Source organism: Eulemur rufifrons, chromosome 10 (assembly GCF_041146395.1).
Source record: "Eulemur rufifrons isolate Redbay chromosome 10, OSU_ERuf_1, whole genome shotgun sequence".
In the NCBI taxonomy this organism is placed as follows: domain Eukaryota; kingdom Metazoa; phylum Chordata; class Mammalia; order Primates; family Lemuridae; genus Eulemur; species Eulemur rufifrons.
The window spans coordinates 30,710,334-30,730,949 of NC_090992.1; the positions used below are offsets into that span (position 1 = coordinate 30,710,334).

Below are 20,616 nucleotides of genomic sequence, written 5' to 3' on the forward strand. Positions count from 1 at the left end.
CCTCCAGGATGCTGGAGCAGCAGGGAGAGGCCGCTGGACTCCCGGACCCTCAGATTATATTTATGTCACGATGTCTTCCCCTGCAGGGGAACTGGGCACGGGCTGCTTTTGCCTAGCTTAAAAACGGACATTTCCAACACAGATTGCCTTTCAGAGTCCCCTCATCAGCATGGGGCACCGGGGGCCTTATCTGAGCAGTCAGCCTGCCTGTGGTTAGGGAGGACACCTCCTATCTCTTCTCATGACCACATAGTCACATCGGGTGACTCCCAGCCAGACATCCTGACTCTTTGGTCCCTTCCCCTCCCTCTCATTGAAAGGTGAGACAAATCTCTGGAATGTGACGGCTCTCCCCTGTCAGCCAGAGGGAAGGCACGGGGGCGTTTCAAGACCATGTGTGGCCCTGTAGATAAGGACACAGGACAGAGGCCAGGCTTCCGTCTGGGGGCCCCTCGAGTGGGGAGGCCTGAGCGGCTCCCGCAGGTCCTGACCAAGGCTGTCCTCAGCCATCTCTGGCTGCAGACAGCTCACCGGCTAGTTGTAGAATATTGACTAAAGGTCACAGGGGCTGGATGAAAACTAACCCCTGTGGCTTGTCTCCTAATCACGTGATAGGAATACATAGTTGTAAAATGTTCGCACAGTACAGTTAAAGTAAAAGTTTCCCTGGTCCACCTCCCCCACCTGAGTCCAGCCCTCCCCAGGGTAGCCACTGCTGCCATTTTGGTGTATCTGTTTCCAGACCTCTCCCCCATCTGTGCACGTAGGAATATGCAGTTCATTTGGGGTGTGCCTGGTCTTTCCACGGCACTGTGCTGCCCTCCCCGAGTTTAAACACTTCCTTCCATGTGGAGGGGAGAGAGCTATGGAATTAGGAAGCCTGGGTCCTAGACCCAGCTTACTGTGTGGCCTTGGGTAAGTCCCCTCCCCTCTCTGGACATTCATTTCCCATCGTATAAAGGAGTAGGACCTGATGCTCTCTAAAAGCCATTCCAGCTGTGATGAAGCCCTGATGGTTCTGTAATGGGCATGGAGCGGTGCCTCCACCTTGAAGCCTTCCCTGGTTTCTTCGCAGCTGTGATGATCTTTCTTTGAATCCTACAGTATTTTATTTGTTTCTCCCTGGGGGAATACTTTCTACCTTACGCTACGTTTATATCTTTGAGTGTCATCTGTTCTCTAGGTTCAGGGACTATAAGAGCTGAAGGTTCCTTTGGGGATTATTGGTAGTTTATCACTTTCTGTGGATCATGGAAGACCCGCATGGGAATCTGGTGGAAACTATGGCTTTTCTCCCTAGAAAATTGCACACAGAGTTTTGCTTTTAGTTTTGGGGCTCACAGCCCTCCTGAGGGCCCCCTGTGACTCATGAGAGGAACTGCATACCCATGGCAGATGGGTAAGCTTAGCCAGGAAAGGGCTGTGGCAATGCCTGGCTCTCAGCAGGTTGGTGGAGGAACCGGCATCAGAGTCCAGGGCTGATCACTCAGCCAGGCAGCGTTTTTTTTTTTTAGTTGTTATTTTAAATTGAGAGATAATAATTGAGGGCGTGACCATACTGGCTTTGCTGCTCCGACCCCAGGTGCCTTGCACGGGAGCCTTGTGGCTTGCACGGGTGAGGACTCGGGCAGGCAGGGCAGCTGTCTGCCTCCTGGAGAGGCTCCCTGCTCACCAACCCCCTGCTCTCTGCAGACTGACAAGGAGCAGCTGACCGCAGAGGCCAAGGAGCTGCGCCAGAAGGTCAGGTACCTGCAGGATCAGCTGAGCCCGCTCACCCGGCAGCGCGAGTACCAGGAAAAGGAGATCCAGCGGCTCAACAAGGTGGGCGGGGCCTCCCTGAGCCCAGCTGCGGCACCCACTGTGTCTATAGATAGGGCGCTTATAAACAGGGCAATGGTTATTAAGTAGCACTGGTGGTGCTGGTTACTGTCATTTTTGGTACTGTCGGGAGGATCCCTGAGGTCACCCTCCATAGGGACCTGACTTCCAGGGGCTCCTGCTGATGGCTGCGTCTCCTGTCTCCCTGATCCCAGGCCCTGGAGGAGGCACTGAGCATCCAGGCCCCACCGTCATCTCCACCCACGGCCTTTGGGAACCCGGAAGGATCAGGGGGCCTCCTAAGGAAGCAGGAGCTGGTCACGCAGAATGAGCTGCTGAAACAGCAGGTGAGGCTGGGGCGGACAGGCAGGAGGTGCTTGGGGGAGCTGGAGTGTCCTCAGGGCCCAGGACGGGCTTGGACTCACGTGGAACCTGTGATCAATAGTCCACTTCCTGATCGTTGGCCAGGACCCCTGCCTGGTTGCAGATTTATCCTCCCAGGAGTGTGTCCCCAGCTTAAGTCAGTCCTCGACCACCTCTATGATTTAACCATAACCTCTCTGCCCACCTGTGCTATTATTAACCTAATATATAAAAAATAAATTCCAAATACATGTATTTAAAAGGGAACTTTATATCACTACCATAAATGGAAACACCTATTAATTATTGACACAAATAGTAACCATAAATAAACAATAGATACGATAGAAACAAAACAATGTTAGTAAATTCTAGCCAGATACTGTTGACTGATGAAAACTCTGAACTTTTGAATTCTTTTTCCCTTCATTTAAAGGTGATTGGCAACTACTAGAAAGACCTACTAGCTGTGGTTAAAGACTTACTAATATAAAACAGAGACTTTTGCCTTGGGGACAGAAGGGTTGAAAGGCAATTGAGAGGTTACGGCTGTCCCATGTGTTTCTGTGCTATTTAATGCCGTGCTTTTGATCTCCTGAATCATCTTGAACCCAGTCTCAACTGATCTGTAGTGAGGATGCGAAACTGCAGGCCAAGAGGCAGAGGCAGGGTCCCACCCAGCCCGCTCTCTGCCTGGGCACCTGAAAGCCCTGGGACAGTTTGTCGGTCCTCTGCTCTCATAGGCGGCAGACCCAAACTCCAATCGTCCACCACACTCCGATTCTGTGGCCTCCACCTTTATGGGCCTCAGCAGAATGACAGGGACAGGATCGCACTGGTTGATAGCTTTCAACCTCTTTTTTTTTTAAAGCCATGGATCTTTTGTTCAAATAAAGCCCTACCTCAAAGCCCAGAATGCGAGATCAAGGGATGCAGGACTACGCTGTTTGAAGTTGGAGCGGGGGCTGGAGGTGCACCCCTCCCACTCCCCATAGTGACCCCCAAGATGGGGTGAAGCCAGCTCTTCCACCTGTGATCCCCAGCAGGAGGCCTGGGGGAGGGGGGCTGGGCCTCAGCAGTGGGGAGCCTCCATTCAGAACCACCCCCTTTCCCACACCGCACCCCTCCCGTCCACTCCAGGTGAAGATCTTCGAGGAGGACTTCCAGAGGGAGCGCAGCGACCGAGAGCGCATGAACGAGGAGAAGGAGGAGCTGAAGAAGCAGGTGGAGAGGCTGCAGGCCCAGGTCACCCTGTCCAACACCCAGGTGAGCTCGGCTGGGCTGAGCGAGGGGTGACTGGCCTGTCCTCAGGGGGAGAGGGGCGTGGCTTAGCGGGGCCTGGGGAGACGGATGTCAGGACACTGACTGGTTCTCCTTCCGGCTCTGCGAGCGAATTTCTCTGACCTTTTTTTGTACAATGACAAGGCCTAACTCTGAGATACCTCGAGCTCTGACTTTCCACAGTCGGCTCTGATGCCCTAGGGGAGCAAACGTAGGACTGGGCCTGAGCCCCCCACTCTCAGGAACGGAACCGAAGACGTAGCTAGCACAGCAGCAGCGAGGCTCACGTGTGTCACCCTCCTGACCTGTGCTCAGACACCCTGACGAGCAGGGCTCACCCGCAGCCGACAGCCTGGGCTGTGCTCTGCCCGCCGGGCGCTTTCCCTGGGGCCGACCCAGCCCCAGCAGCCCAAGGGGACCCTGTGCGCCAGCCGGTCACCCCTCTGGGCTGCTCAGGCCCTGGATCCCGGCCTGGCCGGGCACCACCTGCGCCAACAATCTTCTCTCCCTCCCTCTCTCAGCTAAAAGCCTTGAAAGATGAGGAGAAGGCAAGAGAAGCCCTCAAACAGCAGAAGAGGAAAGCAAAGGTGAGGGGGCGGGAGGGAGGAGGTGGCGCTTACCTCGTCCTACCTTCCTCGGGGAGCTGCAGGCTGGCGGCAGAGACAGTGCGTGCTCAGGTGTCTGCCACTCTGCCAGCTGCCTAGAGAGGAGGCCCGGTGAAGCCTCAGCGCAGTCGCTGGACGCAGTCAGTGCTCGGGGCACGTCAGCGGTCATCACTGTTGATATTCTGTACCCGCCGGCCACCCTCCGTGCCCATGTGCCAGCCTTCAGAGCACTAGCGTCCCACGTAGGGAGAGGGCACTGAGATAGGTGTCCCCAGGATGGCCTGGGCAGAGCCAGATGCCATCCTTTCTTGCAGGCCTCAGGAGAGCGCTACCACGCGGAGCCGCACCGGGAGCACCTGTGCGGGGTCTACCCCTACGCCTACCCGACCGTGCCCGCCATGATGCCACACCACGGCTTCGAGGACTGGTCCCAGATCCGCTATCCCCCGCCCCCCATGGCCATGGAGCACCCAGCCCCGCTCCCCAACTCACGCCTCTTCCATATGGTGAGTGACGTCCCTCCCGCACGCCAGGCCCTGCACAGAAGCCGCCACACACACTTTGCAGAGAGGAAGGTTAAGTGCGAGGACCAGAAACTGTGTCTCCGGCTCTTCCTGAGCAGCTCTGTGATGGCAGGCAGGTGTCCATGGCCTGCTACCCCCGGGGCAAGGGTCCTGCAGCCCACAGCCGTTCAGGATCACTGGTGTGAGACGGAGAAGGCAGGATAAAAGTGCGGGGTGGGAAGGAGGACTTTCTGAGCCCCAAGCCAGGATGTCAGAGTTTGGGTTTGACTTTTTTTGAGACAGAGTCTCGCTCTATCGCTTAGGGTAGAGTGCTGTGGCGTCAGCCTAGCTCACAGCAACTTCAAACTCCTGGGCTCAAGTGATCCTCTTGCCTCAGCCTCCTGAGTAGCTGAGACTACAGGGGCACACCACCACACCCGGTTAATTTTTTCTGTTTTTAATAGAGACGGGATCTCGCTCTTGCTCAGGCTGGTCTCGAACTCCTGAGCTCAAGCAATCCTCCCGCTTCCGCCTCCCAGAGTGTTAGGATTATAGGCATGAGCCACCCTGCCCAGCCTGGGTTTGACTCATAACCTCTACGTGTAACCAGCTTCCAGAGCCCTCCCACGTTTCTCTCCCTTCTCTTTCCTTTTCTTTTCTCTGCTCTTTTTTTGCTTTCTCTCCCCTTCTTATCAGTCTGTCTCCAAAGAGCTGCTGTCACCTGCCCCACCTTCCCCAGGCCCTCTGCTTCAGGCATCCCAACCCTCCCCTGGACGATTGCAGAGGCCTCCTGGCCAGCCTCTCCCCATGTGACCATTCTGTATGCACATTTTCTTTAACCACTGGAGTGTAGTGTGGTACATTGGCTCTGGAGTTATAAAGGCCTGGCTTCAAATCCAAGCTTAGCCACTTTCCTACTTAGATGACCTTCACGAAATTACTTAACCCCCTAAGCCTGTTTCTTCACCTGCAAAATGGGAATGACAGTCTGGGTTGTTGTAAAGATTAGTACTTGACTAATATATAGGTAGTACTGTTCTGGCACGGTAGCTGCTATCGTACTTTTCGAGTGCAATTATTGATTATTAAGCACCAGTTTTGTCGCAGCCAGAATACACCTGGCGTCCACCCTGCGGAGGGATTCGAAATCAGAGCTCCCAAGTGATGGACCCGCCCCCAGCCAGGCCTGCAGAACCAGGTGAGCCTGAGCCCCAGCGCTGGGTCCTCTCTTTCCCTGGGAGAGGTGACTTCTCGTCTGCCGGGACTGCCTGAGTTTGGGGATGACATTGTGACTTTCTCATCTTGGTGAGGGAGAGGGCCTGGCTTTCTGAAATAGCATTGAAAGGAGAGTGATGGCGACTGCAGGGTGAGGGGACTGAACCCACTCATTCATTCATCCTGGAGCATTGTCTACGTGCCAGGTCCCAGGGATGTTAAGAGAGCAGAAGCAGATAGGGTCCTTACCCTTAGAGAGGATATTACCTAGTGAGGAAGGCAGAAATGAGTAAACAAACATCACACGTGTGGGCTGCACTTAGTGCGCCGGCTGCGGAAGGAAGAAGAGCAGGTTCTGTGAGAGCAGAGAGCAGAGGAAGTTGACCTAGCCTGGGGGCATAGGTGGTAACGTTTGGTTTGAGTTGAGACCCGCAGAATGAGTGGCATTAGCCAGGTAAAGAGGTAGGGGTGGAGGATGTTCTTGCAGATAAAATGACAAATGCAAAGGCCTGGCGGGAGGGAGGGAAGGAGGATGGCCGATTTGGGGATCAGAGGGAAAGCCGGTGTGGCTGGAGCCAATGTCAAAGTGGGGAGAGAGAAGGGGGCAAGGCCAGGCTAGGGACAAGGCAGGTCCAGACGAGGATGGGGACGAGACAGGGCCTGCAGAGCATGATGGGAGGGTTGGTCTGATCCTCAGGATGACATGGAGCCATTGGACATTTTTAAAGGAAAGCGGCATGACCAGATTTGGGTTTGAAAAGCTCCCACTGGCCACGGTGTCTGCCATGAAAGGTTGAAAGGCCTGGAGCTGCATCCACCAGGCGGAAGACGACTCTGGGCCTTTAGCAACCGCCTCTGCTCCCTGCAGGGCTCTCACGGGCAGAAGGCACCCCCTCCCCTGTGGGACTTCTGGGAACAGAATCACAACGAGTGGGTAGGAACGATAGGGAGGCCGCGTCCATCTCAGCACAAAGAGGGACATCCTAAGGGTCACAACTGTGCGGAAATGGAGCCAGCCCTGTCGGAAGGTAGCGGGTGCCTCCCCGCAGAAGGTGTGCGAGCAGAGGCCGCAGGACGGACTTGGAGGGAGTGTGATTTGGAGGATTTAGTGATTGGAAGAAGGGATTGGACTGGCCAGTCATTTTGCAGTGGTTCCCTGCAGAGACCTAGAGGTTCTGTGGGGCTCCTTGGAGGCCGCTTCAGAGAGTGACAGAGGGGGCCTAGAGGGCAGGGCTGCCCGCTCCCCCAGCCCGGCCCTGCTTCTGGGGTCTGGAGCCAGACTGACTGGCTTTAAATCCTGGCTCCACTGCTTCCTAGATGTGGGACTTGGGGCAAGTCTTTTTAAATGCTCTCCGTGTCCCACAAAGGGATGATAATCTGCCTACTTCATAGGGCTGGGTGAGGATCACATGACCCCTGCACCTAAGGCAGTGGTCCCCAGCTTTTTGGCACCAGGGACTCGTTTCATGGAAGACAATTTTTCCACGGACTGGGGGTGGGGGACAGTTGGTTTTGGGATGATTTGAGCACATTACATTTATTGTGCAGTCAAACCTCTCTGCTAATGATAATCTGTCCGTGCAGCCACTCCCCAGCGCCAGCATCACCACCTCAGATCATCAGGCACTAGGTTCTCATAAGGAGCACAACCCGTATTCCTCGCATGCGCAGTTTACAGTAGGGCTTGCGCTCCTATGAGAATCTAATGCTGCCACTGATCTGACAGGAGGCGGAGCTCAGGCCGTGGGTGATGCGAGCAATGGGGAGCGGCTGTAAACACAGATGAGGCTTCACTCACCAGCCTTGATGCTCACCTCCTGCTGTGCGGCCCTGTTCCTAACAGGCCACAGACTTGTGCTGGACTGTGGCCCAGGGGTTGGGGACAGCAGATCTAAGGCGCTTAGCCTAGGGCCTGGCACACAGTAGCACTCAATAACCCTACGTGTTATCTCCACTGTCACTGTATCGGTTGCTATAAAAGACTTTGAAACTTACTATACCACATAATCTTGAAGTCCTCAAAATTTTTGTTTATTCAGACTCTGCAAAAAATGACCGAGAGGGGCCTCAGTGAGACCAGATCATGTCATTTGGCTCCACCTTCGTCTTGCAGAGCCAACTGACCTCAGATTTCCGAAAAACTAGAGGCCATGTGCAGTGTGTGGCCAGAGCCTCAGCTGGACGGGAGGCTGAGATGGGCGGCCAGCTCGCACCCCCGGCCCGACCTGAACTGTTTACAAGACTTGGGAGGCTCCACCCGGAAGGCTTCCACTTGGGATCCTCCTTTGGAAGTTTCCAGGAAAAACTCGCTACCCCTCCACTGAGTGGAGAGAGGCCTCATCCGGCTTAGACCCGCCATCCACTGCTGAAGCCTCTAGGAGACATCAGTCTTAAGAGTGGGGTGCAGCTGAGACCCCCTTCCTTCAGAACCTCCCAGAAGTGGTTCCAGCCCCTCCGCAAGTGCCACACCCAATTCATGTGTGTGTTTAGTTTCCGCTTCAAGCTCTGTAGCAGGACCTGCCTGATGCCCATCCTTCCCTCTGTGAGGAGCCGCAGGAAGAGCGGGTGTTTTCCAGGGTGGAAGAGAACGGCAGCATGTTCTGGCTCTGGGGCTCTCTGCACCTCCACTCGCAGCAGCCTTGCCTGAGCCCCCGCAGCTGGAATGAAGGCCACGCCAGCCACGTCCACTGAGGGGCCCCGGCCTGATGCTGCCAGGCCCTGAAGTTCAAGCCCTCGGCCCCGCAGCTGGAAGGTTGTGGAGCCAGAGACCGGGATTGGGGTGGCTTTCCATCCCTGGGCAGCTGTTTGCACGAATCTTGGACATACATCCAAGTTTAAGATCAACACTCTGTGACTTGTGTTCATTTATGCCCTAATAGTCCCCTCTCAGCCAGTCAGAGTGCCCTCTCTCCCCATTTCCCTGAGTGTGTGTCACCCTTACCCATGGCTGGTGGCCCCTGGGGCCTACTCAGAGCCTCCCTGGGTGGGGGCGGGGGGACGTCCACGACAGTGGAAGGAGCCTGGGCTGGAGGTTGGGAGACTTGGGTTTAATTTCAAGTCGTGCCCTTCACTCATCAGGAGACCTGGGGTAAGGCCTGGCTCTTCTGTGAACCTCAGTTTCCTCATCTGTTAAATGGAACACCTCATCTTAACCCTCACCACCTTGGAGAGCTGTAGGAGGGAATGAGAGTAGATATGAACTGATTCTATAAACTAAATGCTGAGTGACAGAAGCAGAGTAAGCCTAGGAAGAGATCAAAAAACAGGGGCCCAAAGCGTTCCCTCATTTCTTTTCTCATCCTCCCATCTTTACCCTGCCCACCCTGTCTTCCCCAACCCCTGCCCAGGCTGGGGGGCCACCATTGAGGAAGCACCACAGGAAGCTCAGCTGCTGCAGAAAGGCCTTTACTGGGCAGACGGGTGTGAGTCTAATGCCAGTGGACCAGGGTGAGGGGAGAGGGCACGTCCTCCGAAGGAGCAGGGGTGGCATCCCTGCCCAGGGGCCTTGGCCTGAATGCACTAAGGGCTGGCCCCACGGACAGGCTCAGGGGAGGTCCGCCCACGAGGGCTTCGGGCCCCTCCCTCATGGAGACGCCACCCCTGATTCGGGTACGTGGCCCTTGCTCTCACATCTGCCTTGGCTGATCTCAGGGAGAACTGGGGGGTGGGGCAGGAGCTTTGGGAGGGCCCTTCAGGAAGGAGCAAAGAGGTTGGGCAGTGTGGCAGACCCAGAAACTTCTAGGGACTTCAGTGGTAGTATTTGGAGGCAGTGGGAGATGCTGGCCCCAAGGCTGAGGTCCAGGTCAGAGCAGGACGCTTGGACCTAGAGCCGGTATTTCCTCTGGGCTCAGATCTAAGTGAATTGTTACTGGAACAGAGAACTGGAAAGAAAGGGGTAGTGTTCTCTAGCACTACACAGCACACAACTGTGGGCACACAGGTGGTACATATTCCCAGATATTCACACAGGTAGACACCTGTGGCTGGACACTCGGGCACAGTCACACATGCAAACACCCACATCCCCCGCAGTACAGGCACACAATTGTATGCACACATTTGTGTCAGGCTGGGGTCTTGTGTACTGGGAATGGGGTCTATGGTAGGTAGATAGTGTGGTTGGAGATGTGATTCCTTCCTGAAGAGAGTCCCAGCGCCTGCATGGTGGACATGGGGTGGGGCGGGCATCAGTTACTTCCCCTTGGCTGCCTGCTGCCTCATGTAGGACAGGATGTCCATCTTGACATTGCTGACTGTGGTCCGGTGGTGCCAGCGCATGACGGGTATGCCATCTGGCCCCACCAGGAACTTCTCAAAGTTCCAGCGGATGTCGTGGATTTTCATGGGTTCCCAGAAGAGGCTGCGAGGTGAGCCTAGGAGCTCCGAGGTGGGAGGACAGGAGTTCTGGAGCAGGGATGAGAGTAGCGTCAGCCTTGCTTGGGGCCCCGGCCCCTCCTATCCCCCTCGCCCCCAGGCCTTCCTGGGGTGGGAGAACAGCCTGGCACTAAGAAAAGAGCACCAGTTTGGGGAGTTTTGGGACTGACCACCAGTCCTTGCTATGGTTCTAGAAGATTGTGAGATCCTTAGCATGTCCCTCTGGGTCTCCCCATCTGGGCCTTACCAGTCACATGGGCCGATGAGCTCCTAGGGTCTGCAAAGCCATCAGGTTGGAACAACAGATGCCAAAACACCCCCCAAGTGCCCAGGAACAGGAGGGTGGCATGGGCTGTGGGCTGGAGCCAGGAGCGGCTGCAGCCCTGGCACACAGGTGGCTGCTCACTCACCTTCAGAAAAGTGTAGAACTTCTGCTCTTTCTCCCCATTCACATCTCCTTTCTCAAAGAGCTGGAAATTGGGGACAAAGCCCCCTCCAGGTCGGACATGCCTATTGTGGAATGTTCTTAGGTGGGTCCCAAAAAAATGGACACAGGGCTCAGAAATGAAAGGAAGGGACAGAACAGGGAAGGGGGTGTTGGGAGTCGATTTCTTCCATGGTGGGAGCAGATGGACGTGGAATGGGTGTAGGCATGATGCGGGTCTGTGGTCTTCTTTTCCAGCTTCGTCCCTTCCCAGTGTCACCCCCCAGCCCCCAGCAGTAGTCCTTCCTCATGCACATCACAGCCAGTCATCCCTGTCCTCCCTCTCCTGTCCCCACCCTTCCCCTCATTTTACTCAATGGAGTTCCTAACAGAGGATGATGGTTCTTGGTGGCTGATAAATGTCCACCATGAATTGGGGCCAAAACGAGACGTGTGGGCCACACCCGAGGAGCTGTCTCAAGATGCTGAGTGAGCACTCACTTGATGGTGTTAGGGATCTCCGAGTTCTCTCCTGGTTCCTGTTTTCCAAATTGGTTGCAGGGGAAGCCCAGAATGACCAGACCAAATGGGGCAAGTTCTTCCTGTAGTGCATTCAGTTCTGGGCCGGGGAGAGAGCAGACACGAGGGCAGCCTGACGAGGAGCCCTGCCTTAGCCGCGCCACTGTCCCTGCCCCCAACCCATTGTGCAGCTGAAACCACTGAGGCCCCCTGAGAAGAGAAGGGACTTGGCCAAGATCACCAGTGGGTTCATGGCAATGCTGGGACTCAGGTCCTTTCCTCCTGACTCTAATTTGGATAGATTGGAGGTTTTGGGGAAAAGAGAGAAATACCCTTCCTCAAATCACCAGTCACCTGCCCACTGCTAAGCCCCACTGCCTGGGCCAGTCGGCTGAGTGCTCATTCAGGGCGCTCAGGATTGAGCTTCCCAGAGCAAGAACCATCCATCCCTGGGCAGAAGGCCGAGGACTTCCTTGGGGGTGGGGAACCGAAGGGAAGCCCTGGCCCGTGCCCAGTTTCCTCAGTTTCCCGGCAGTGCCAACACCCAGTCCGTCTCTTGCACAAACGCACTGCGCTCTCTTCCAAGGGCTAGACAAGCATTCTGGACAGAGTGCTCACTGCCACTGGGCCATGCAGCCCACTGTCATTCCACTTCCAGAAATTTGCCTGTGATTGTCAGGCAGAACATTCAAGGATCAGATTGCCCTTGCCTGTCCCCAGCCCCTGCCAGCAGACTGTGTACTGCCCCAAAGCATTTTTCCCTGTCACATGCCCTTGGCCTGCCTGTACCCTCAGGCTCCTTCCTCTGACCCAGCTAAGAAGATAGGGGTGAGGATATTAGTGGGTCATGAAACCTGGGCCAAATGCCCGGTTCTGCCACTAACAGCTCTGTGACCCTGGTTAAGTTGTGCCTTCACTCCGATCCTTGGTTTCCTATATGCAAACTGAGGAGAGGGGAAGGCTGAACTGAATCATCTTCAAAGTTTGTTTTAGAATGTACCTCAGAAATGTAGCCTGCCTCCCCCCGCCAACACACATACTCTTGGGCCTCAGGCCAACCGCCTGCTTTCCAGAGAGGGCCAGGAGAAGCACCAAGGCAGACGGGGCTGAGGGACAACGAGACATTCCCAGCAAGACTGAGCTCCACCTGCCTTTTGTTAATCCAGTGAAAAGGAGCTCCAGGCACAAACCCCATCTCCCCCATCCCTCTGCTTTTAGGGTAGCTGAGGTACGCAGGGATGAAGAAGTAGAACTGGGAATCTCCTAGAATGGTCCAGAGGCAATCAGACCTCAGGCTTATATAATGCAATCACCTTCACAGACCCGTGGAACACGGTGGAGCTGAGACACGGGGCTTGGAATCTCACTGTCACTGCCGTCCCTCCCCCACACACCAGAACAGCTCCTGCGACTGAAATGTGCACACAGCCCCAGCTACAGCAGGGAGGAAGGGTGGGCTCTTACCAACATACTGGCCCGTCAGGCCTCAGAAGCTGGCCACGTTGACAAAGAGGACGTATTTCCCAGCGTACTGCTTGAAGGGGATGTACTCTTCCCCATCGATAGTGAGGGCTCCGTACTCAAAGATGGTGCCGCTCACGCGGCCATGGCAGTCCGTCTGGAACAGAGAAAGCCAGTGCCAGGGAGTGGTTAGAGCTGGAAGGAAACTTGGACTTCTCTATTTTCATAATAACGAAAGGTCCTGGGAGGGAGAGTGACTTGCTCAAGATGAACACCAAGAATTGGAACTGGACTAGAACTGAGGTCTGCTAATTCCTTGTATAAGATAATGATTATGAAAGCACTTAATTAGAGCTTAATATTAAGCACTTAATAAGTGAGTGCTATGGAACCCTGGAGAATGACTTATTGTGATAATTACTTTAACGTCACATGTCAACTTAAGAACATTTACCAGGCTCTGAGGGAGACTGCCCTGACACTGGGGGTTGACTTACTGGATGGACAGACGGAGACTGGTTGGGTGGCTGTTGCAATATCCAGACAAGTGCTGATGAGAGCCTGAACTAGACCATTGTGAAGGGGAAACTGAACAGAAAGGAGGAAGTATATGTCAGTATGGAGAGTGGTGATTCGGGGGTCCCAAATCTGGAGGACTGGAAAGATGAGGCTGTTGTTATGGAACAGGGAAGTAGGAATGGGAGCCGGGAACGGGGACAGGCCCGTTGTGAGGATTAAATGTGAGGGTAGGGATACAGCAACAGTGCCTGCATGTCCTAGATGTCCCGTATGAGCGAGCAGTTGTGATGACGACCATTATACCTTCCTCTCCACCCAACTGCTGCTCACAGTCGACCTCCAGGACGGAGACGGCTGCAGTGCGGTGGACTGTGGGCGGGGACACCCGGCTTCCACGCCCAGTTATGCCACTAACTCCCTGTGTGGTCTTGCACTGGCCCTTTCTTTTCTTCGGGTCTTAGTTTCCTCATTTATAAAATGAGAACCTTGAACTGGACCAGCTATGTACGCACATCAACTTTGATGGCTTGATGGCATGATGATTGGAGGGAGAGGAGGGGATGGGTTACTGCTAGGACCTAGGACCCCACTCTGCCCTACTTTGTCCCTGACACAGATCACAAAATGCTGGGTCTACTCTTGAAAGGGTGTCATTGTATCACTGACACGACTCAGCAGCTGGGCCAGTCCTGATGGGAAAGGAAAAATCTTAAAGCCATTGTCTAAGGTGATCTCTAAGGTCCTTTCTGGCTCTGACATCCCATGAGCAGTGGAGAGACAATAACAAATGGAGTGCAAACTAGCATTACAGAGCCGGAAAGGGCAGAGACAGGTGGTGGAGTTAGAGAAGCACATTCACTCCCTCTCTTCCCATCAGTTCTCGAAAACTGGCGGCTGAGGCAAGGTCTGGGCCTGACTAGGTGGAGGCAGTGATCCAGACCGGCAGGGCGTGGCCCCAGCAGGGTGCATGAAGCAGGCCTGCTGAGCCGGCTGTGGCTGGGCTCCCTGCACCGGGCCATTCCCTGGCAGCTGCAGACTCTCTTCTTGGCTCTGGTACAAATTCGCTGCTTTACATGAGTCTAATATTCCACACCCCGTGACTTTTGGTGGGTGCTGGAGGCAGGCTCAAGACCTAAGCTCAACATTCCTCCTGCCCCTGAGCCTCCTTGTTCCTAGCTGGGGTCAGTTCCACCTTAAAATGCAAACAAAGGCCAGGCGTGGTGGCTCACACCTGTAATCCTAGCACTCTGGGAGGCCGAGGTGGGTGGATCGCTCGAGGTCAGGAGTTTGAGACCAGCCTGAGCAAGAGCGAGACCCCGTCTCTACTAAAAATAGAAAGAAATGATCTGGCCAACTAAAATATATATATAGAAAAAAATTAGCCGGGCATGGTGGCGCATGCCTGTAGTCCCAGCTACTGGAGAGGCTGAGGCAATAGGATTGCTTAAGCCCAGGAGTTTGAGGTTGCTGTGAACTAGGCTGATGCCACAGCACTCACTCTAGCCCGGGCAACAGAGCAAGACTCTGTCTCAAAAAAAAAAAAAAAAAAAAATGCAAACAAACCAGGACACAACCATCACACCCCAGCAGGCCACTGAGGTCTGGCAGCCAGAAAGTGAGGCATCTCCATAGCCTCTTCACTTCCTTCACTACACCCTGATCCAAAAATGAGCTCTGGGACGTGGGAAGAAAAAAAGATGAGAGATTGTCCAAGTAATCAGAGCTTGTAAACAACAGGAGGATCAGCTCTTGGGCACAGTTTCAGGGTGGGGTGAGGTATGGGGTATCCTCTCTCATTAGGTTCTATTCTTTGCTGGCTGTGTGGCCCTGGGCAAGTCACTTTCACTGTCTTGGCACGCCTTGGCACTGCCCAAGGAGATAAGCACGCTGCTCCCCAGAAGGGTTGTGAGAATCCACTGGCAGATCAAACAGGTTTGAAAGTCTCTTGGACAGAAATCCCATGTCAAGGAATAGTGATTACTCTGCCTGCAGCTAGGGCAAAGGGCACTGCGGTTCCTACATTATTGTGAAGAGGTGTTTGAAGTCCCCACCCAGAATGAAGAAGATGATACACTGGGCAGGGTGTGTCCAGAAGGAGGATGAGTGACAAAGCCCCTACACTTTCTACGGGGGCCAGTGAGGCCAGTGCTGTGGGCTTGGACTCGTGGAGGTCAGAGGTGTGGCTCATGGCTGGGGAAGCCAGGGCCTGTGTGCACCACTGAGCACCACAACCCAGTCCTTACGTGAGCCCTCTTTCTTCCGCTGGGCCCGTGGGATCCCAGAGCCCTGCATCTGAAACAGAGGGGCCAGAGGAGATGGAAGGGAGGGGTAGTGAGGGTGCCCCAGTCCTCTCCTAGCTGGACAAGAGAGGAGAGTTCTGATGGCTTGAGAGTTGGATGGTGGGACCCAGCTAGGACCTTGGCTGGCTTGGGCAGCTGGTCTTGTGTCTTTCTCCTCTTGCATGTTATCACGCCCATCAACATCATGCTGTAAAAAAAACTGGCCTGGGAGGCAGGACACCTGAGTTCTGGGCCTGCGGTGACTCTGATGCTGTGTGATACTCCTTTCTCTTATCTGGGGCCCCGGCTCCTCCGTTGTAAGATGGAGTCAGGTTCAGGGCTGTCTTAAGGGCCCTTCAACTCTGTCAGCCTGTGGTTCCATGATCCTCTCTGCCTGGCTTGTCACCTAGAAACCAGCGGTTACTAGGATCCCATGCACGTCAGCAGCTATTACTCTTTCCAGCTTCTGCAAAGTCCTTTTGTGGAGCAAGGACAGGGAGGCTGGGCAGCCTTAAGCTGCAAGAAAAGGAGGATTCCCTTTGTTCTCTAGCCCCTCCCTTTGAATTGGGAGGAGGCAAGCATCTGTCTGGGGCTAAGTCACCTGTGGTCCATCCCATTCTCCACATACCTCCCCATCCTTTTGCCCTGGAGTTGGGGGTAAGGTAAGTGGTTGAGTCCTAAACCCAGAGCTTTGACATCTCTAGGAACCTGGGAGAGATGGGCATGCCCAGGCTGTGACTAGCCAGCAAGTCCTGGCTGGTTGTATCTGATATGATCACACCTCACCCTAAAACTTTTCTAGACAATACCCATCCTGTTATTTCTGAATCCATTTATCCCTCCCCAGAGTTCTGCAGAGTTATTTACAAGGTTCGTGTTTTTACATCTAGCCTTCTTGAGGCAGGGCCCAATTGTACCTTTTCTGGCTCTCCCCAGACTGAGAGGTTGGGAATGACTCCATGGTGCTAGCCTTTCTATGATTCCTCCCACCCCACCTCTACCCAAACCCGGATCTTGAACCTCGGTCCCATCCCTGCCCTGGAAAATGCCTTCTGAGTTGGGGATTATGAACAGGGCTGTACAAAAAGGAGGAAGCTTGGACAAAGTGGCTTCATATCCATCTAGTCTCTAGGCTGACTCCAAGAAGCAGCTGACTAATGGGATTTAGACTGAGGACAGAAAGGGGTTTAAAAACAGACAGAAGGAACCCTGTGCTTGCAATGGGCTTCCTGAGAAGTGGATAAAATTTTGGAAACAGAATCATGGACTCACAAGATGTTAAAGACCCAGAGGATTTTAAAAGCACAGAAGCTCAAAGCTAGAGCTTGCAGAAGTGTGTGTGTGTGTGTGTGTGTGTGTGTTTTGGGAGGCTGGAGACAGAAATCTGTCTCTTGGTCTATCCCTATGCCTGGCTTCTGTCTCCCCCACCCCACCGCTCTCCCACCCCCGGGGGAAGAAGAGAGGTCTATGGAGCCCACCCAGCACATACTGTCCAAGGAGATAAGCATGCTGGGTTGTCCCACTCCTGACCTCGGCATCCATATTCCAGCTAAAGGTCACACACTCTGCTGGGGACAGACTGGGGCTCAGGAGAATTCTGCCTCTTCTGAATTGGCCGTCCCCAGCTTTCTCCAGCTACCAGGTTTGCTCAGGCCAATGCGGACAGTGGGTCCTGGGTAGTGAGGCTGCCTCACAGCAGAAAGCTCTTCAGAAAACAGCTGTGGATTTTTCAGCTTCTCGAAGCATCCCCTCTGAAGTGATCAGCTTCACTGTGTCCTGCTCTCCCTTCCCACCCCCCACCCCCAGCCTCCTGCAGATGGAGAAACTGAGGCCTAGTAGGGGGCAGGGACTTAGGATCCTGAGTGTTCTACACTGCCTGTCCAGAGCTCTTTCTGTCACAGATCTCTGGACATTCTACCCATGCCCTGGAATCCAAGTGGGCATTTCTACTTGCATTTATTATTCTTGGGCTAGAAGAGCCCCCACAGCAATTCTCCAAGACCAAGACCACCCAGCTGCCTTCTTCCCTTTCTCCTTGCCTGTCAGTCTCCCTGGGAACTTGCACAGCCCACGCAGATGCCAAGACTCTAGGCCTTTTTCTGTGTCCTCCCCCTGCCCCAGGCCCTTGCTAGAGGGGAGCAGCTCAGGTACGGAGGTGACACGGATGTAGCAAGGCGAACTCTCAGGTAGCAGTGGGGAGAAGGTGCGAACTCGGGGAGAGAGACCTTCCTGCCCTGACCGTTCTGCCCACCTGGCGCACCGGGGCTCGGCTCTCCAATAGATGGGCTGCGAAGAGACAGGTGGTGGGGGAGACGGTGGGGGTGCCGGCGGCCGAGGGGGCGCAAACGGCGTTCAGGGCGTCCCTCCCACCTGGGTACCGCCCTTCTGGAGGGGAGCCTGGGAAGAGGGGAGCCTCGCGCCGCGATGGGCAGCTAGGGGCCAGGTGCGTTCACTCGGTCCCCGCCCCGAGGCTCACTCACCTTCGACTTCTCTTGCCCCCGGCCGGGCGGGACGAAGCCGGCCAGGAGCAGGGAAAGCAGGCAGGACGCCCGGAGCAGCCGGGCCATGGCGGGCTGCGGGCGTGTCGCAGGCTCGCTTCAGACGCTGTCTGATCCCGGGCCACCGTCCGTCTGAGGTGTCCGGCGCTCCCGGACACCTTTCAAGCTCTCAGACATGACCAATCGGCGGCCAGGCCAGAATCCTTGCAGCCAATCACAAGGAGGCTGGGACTTCAGGGGCGGGAGCGACTTGCCCTCCGCTCCCACCTCCCCGGCCCCGGGCGGCGGTGACATAAGCAAGTCTGGGCAGAGGTGGGAGTGAGGTCCTTGCGAACGTGGGAAGCGGCCCCTTCCTCTTCGGGCTCCGAAGTGCGGGAGGAGGCAGGCACAGAGTCCTCTGCAGCCAGGGCAAGGTCGCTAAATTGCACCCAAGAACTGATGGGAGGCTCAAGTCTGGGAAGCAATTTCTTATTCCTAGGCTTCAAAAACACCTCGTGTTGGTCCTCTGGAGGTTGAGCATTTAAAGTTTCAGCAAGACCTGAAGTTAGACTTCCAGGAACGTTTACTGTATGTGGGTTTAGTGCTTAAGAAACAAAGTGTGGGTGTCCCAGGCTTTTGAATGCAGCCCCCTCCTGGGTAGGACATTGGGACTGCAGGGCTGGAAGGGGTGTGGTCCCTCTCCTCAGCGGAAGGGTCACCACCACTCCAAAACGAAAGACAAGTTAACAAGAGAAAAGCATGCGGATTTAAGCAAAGTTTTACATGACACAGGACCTTCAGAGATGAAAACCCAAAGGCTCAAGGGAAACTGTCCATTTTTATGCTTAGATTTGATGAAGAGCGGACAGCCATGTAGAAATGTGATTGGACAAAAAGGGAATGATCTAATTAATGGCAATAGACTAAACGGGGAAACCTAACCAGCCCTGTACAGATTCTTCTTGGCCTCACTGTGGCCAAACCAGTTGCAGCTGGTTTGGGAGTAGAAAACACATTTGCTGGCTGTGTAGTCTTGAACATGTTGCTTTCCTTCTCTGGGCCTCAGTTTCCTCAACTGTATAATGATGGGATTGGTTAATGATCCCTAACACCCTTCTGCTCTAGCTAGATGACTTGCTTCTAAATTCAGTGACAGACCTAGAACAGGAGTCCCTTGAGAGTGGGACCCATGATCACCACCTGGCACAGGACCAAGCACACAAGAGATGTTTAATGTTTGCTGAATTAATCAACCATTGACTTTGTTTCTTTGCTAGGAGTTACTTAGGATCAGGTCAGGTGACTCTAGGTCGGTGCTGGCTAAGTGTGAGCCTGTCCCCAGATAGGGGAATGTGTCGGAATCAGTGCTTCCAAAATCAGTCTGACTACCAGCGGCAAGTGGGAAGCCTTTCATGCAGAGCCTGGGGCCCCACTTTGAAATCACCGCATTAGAATCACTAGAGGCAGAGGCTGAGAATCTGCCTTTCCAAAGGTGATTCTGAGGCAGCTGGCCTCACAGTAGTCTTGGCGGTATAAGTCCCAGGATCAGGTGCCTTCTAGAAATCTTTTCTGACCAAGAAATGCCTTGAGATACCATCCCTTTACTATGATTAAAAATAAAATTAATAAAAACATCCCCAAGGGACCCTGGAAGTTCTGTCTCAAGTCCTGCGTTCTCCACCAAGCTTTCTCTACCTCAAACCCCAGCAGACTGAAGTGGAAGGAACCTTGGAGGCCGGGAAGTCTTTTAAATGAGTTAAGGTACAGAACCCTATGATCAGTGGCTGACACAGTATGTACTCAATAAATATTATTTATTTAACCACTTTATTTCACTGAAGCCTAGAGACAGGGAATAGTTGACTCAAGATCCCATAGCAAACTGGTGGCAGAGAGGTGGCCAGAATCTAGGTCTCTAGACTGTAGTCTCAGGCCCTCTCCATGTTGTTGTGTGTTTTCTTGTTGTTTTTTGGGTTGTTCTTTTTTTTTTTTTTTGAGACAGAGTCTTGATCTTTAGCTCGGACTACAGAGCAGTGGTGTCAACATAGCTCACAGCAACCTCAAATTCCTGGGCTCAAGTGATTCTCCTGTCTCGCCTCCTGAGTAGCTGGGACTACAGGTGTGTGCCACCATGCCCAGCTAATTTTTCTATTTTCAGTAGAGACAGGGCCTCGATTTTGCTCAGGCTGGCCTCAAACTCCTGAGGTCAAGCAATCCTCCTGCCTTGGCCTCCCAGAGTACAAGGATTATAGGTGTGAGGCACCATACCTGGCCGTGTTGTGTTGTTTTTTGAGGTTCATATCTACCCAAATATATAAACATCTGTATTCATATTAGTTTGTCAGAAATTCATTGTTCATGAGCATCAGTAGACATCTAGTAACCCTCAAAATATGCACTTAGCAACATGTTAGCACCATGAGAGATGTCAAAGAGTTTTCTAGAAGCTATAGTCCCTGCTCTCAAAGGTGTGTGCAGCAGAGCCAACTGGGGTGAAGGAAGGGAGGCACCCAGGGTCATGCGAAGTACAGGGGTGGTACCGGGGAGTGAGCACCTCCTTAAATTTGGCACCCTATACATCCTACTTTTCTCACCATAGTCCCAGACTTGGTGTTTGGTTTCTTTGGGGGTGACAAGAAGGAGCCAGAGGCTTGAAGTGCTGTCCCTGGATTGCTATGGGGTCACAGACAAGTTATTTTCCTTCTCTGGGTCTCAGTTGGCCCATCTGTTAAACAAGGGTCTTTGACAATCTCTTAGTGGTGGTGTCCGTGGCTCTTC

At 54.1% G+C, this 20,616-nt stretch overlaps 2 protein-coding genes across 8 annotated transcripts in view; one reads left to right on the top strand and one right to left on the bottom strand.

Annotated features, from left to right (window-relative positions):
• Nucleotides 1-8,733, top strand: part of TNIP1 (TNFAIP3 interacting protein 1) — a 42,636-nt gene extending 33,903 nt beyond the window's left edge. For 2 of the 5 annotated variants that reach the window (XM_069483911.1, XM_069483912.1), the window contains 7 exons: nt 1,693-1,821; nt 2,034-2,165; nt 3,322-3,447; nt 3,984-4,049; nt 4,382-4,573; nt 5,678-5,768; nt 7,825-8,732. In XM_069483911.1, coding sequence (XP_069340012.1) covers nt 1,693-1,821; nt 2,034-2,165; nt 3,322-3,447; nt 3,984-4,049; nt 4,382-4,573; nt 5,678-5,768; nt 7,825-7,859 — 771 coding nt within the window. In that variant the 3' untranslated portion in view covers nt 7,860-8,732. Of the gene's footprint in view, nt 1-1,692; nt 1,822-2,033; nt 2,166-3,321; nt 3,448-3,983; nt 4,050-4,381; nt 4,574-5,677; nt 5,769-7,824 lie in introns of all 5 variants that reach the window. The other 3 variants (XM_069483913.1, XM_069483914.1, XM_069483915.1) reach the window with 3 other exon arrangements.
• Nucleotides 8,734-9,184: 451 nt separating this feature from the next.
• Nucleotides 9,185-17,973, bottom strand: GPX3 (glutathione peroxidase 3). 3 transcript variants are annotated; one of them, XM_069484356.1, is made up of 6 exons: nt 17,875-17,973; nt 15,723-15,755; nt 12,567-12,720; nt 11,085-11,202; nt 10,570-10,669; nt 9,185-10,189 (listed from the first exon to the last, which is right to left on the bottom strand). In XM_069484356.1, the coding sequence occupies exons 1-6, from the start codon at nt 17,926-17,928 to the stop codon at nt 9,977-9,979; spliced, it is 672 nt and encodes a 223-aa protein (XP_069340457.1). In that variant the 5' UTR covers nt 17,929-17,973; the 3' UTR covers nt 9,185-9,976. The 3 variants fall into 3 exon arrangements, with proteins under 3 accessions (XP_069340457.1, XP_069340456.1, XP_069340455.1); XM_069484355.1 differs by lacking the exon at nt 15,723-15,755 and adding an exon at nt 17,732-17,758 and having other exon boundaries at nt 17,842-17,973; XM_069484354.1 differs by lacking the exon at nt 15,723-15,755 and having other exon boundaries at nt 17,842-17,973.
• Nucleotides 17,974-20,616: the final 2,643 nt, after the last annotated feature.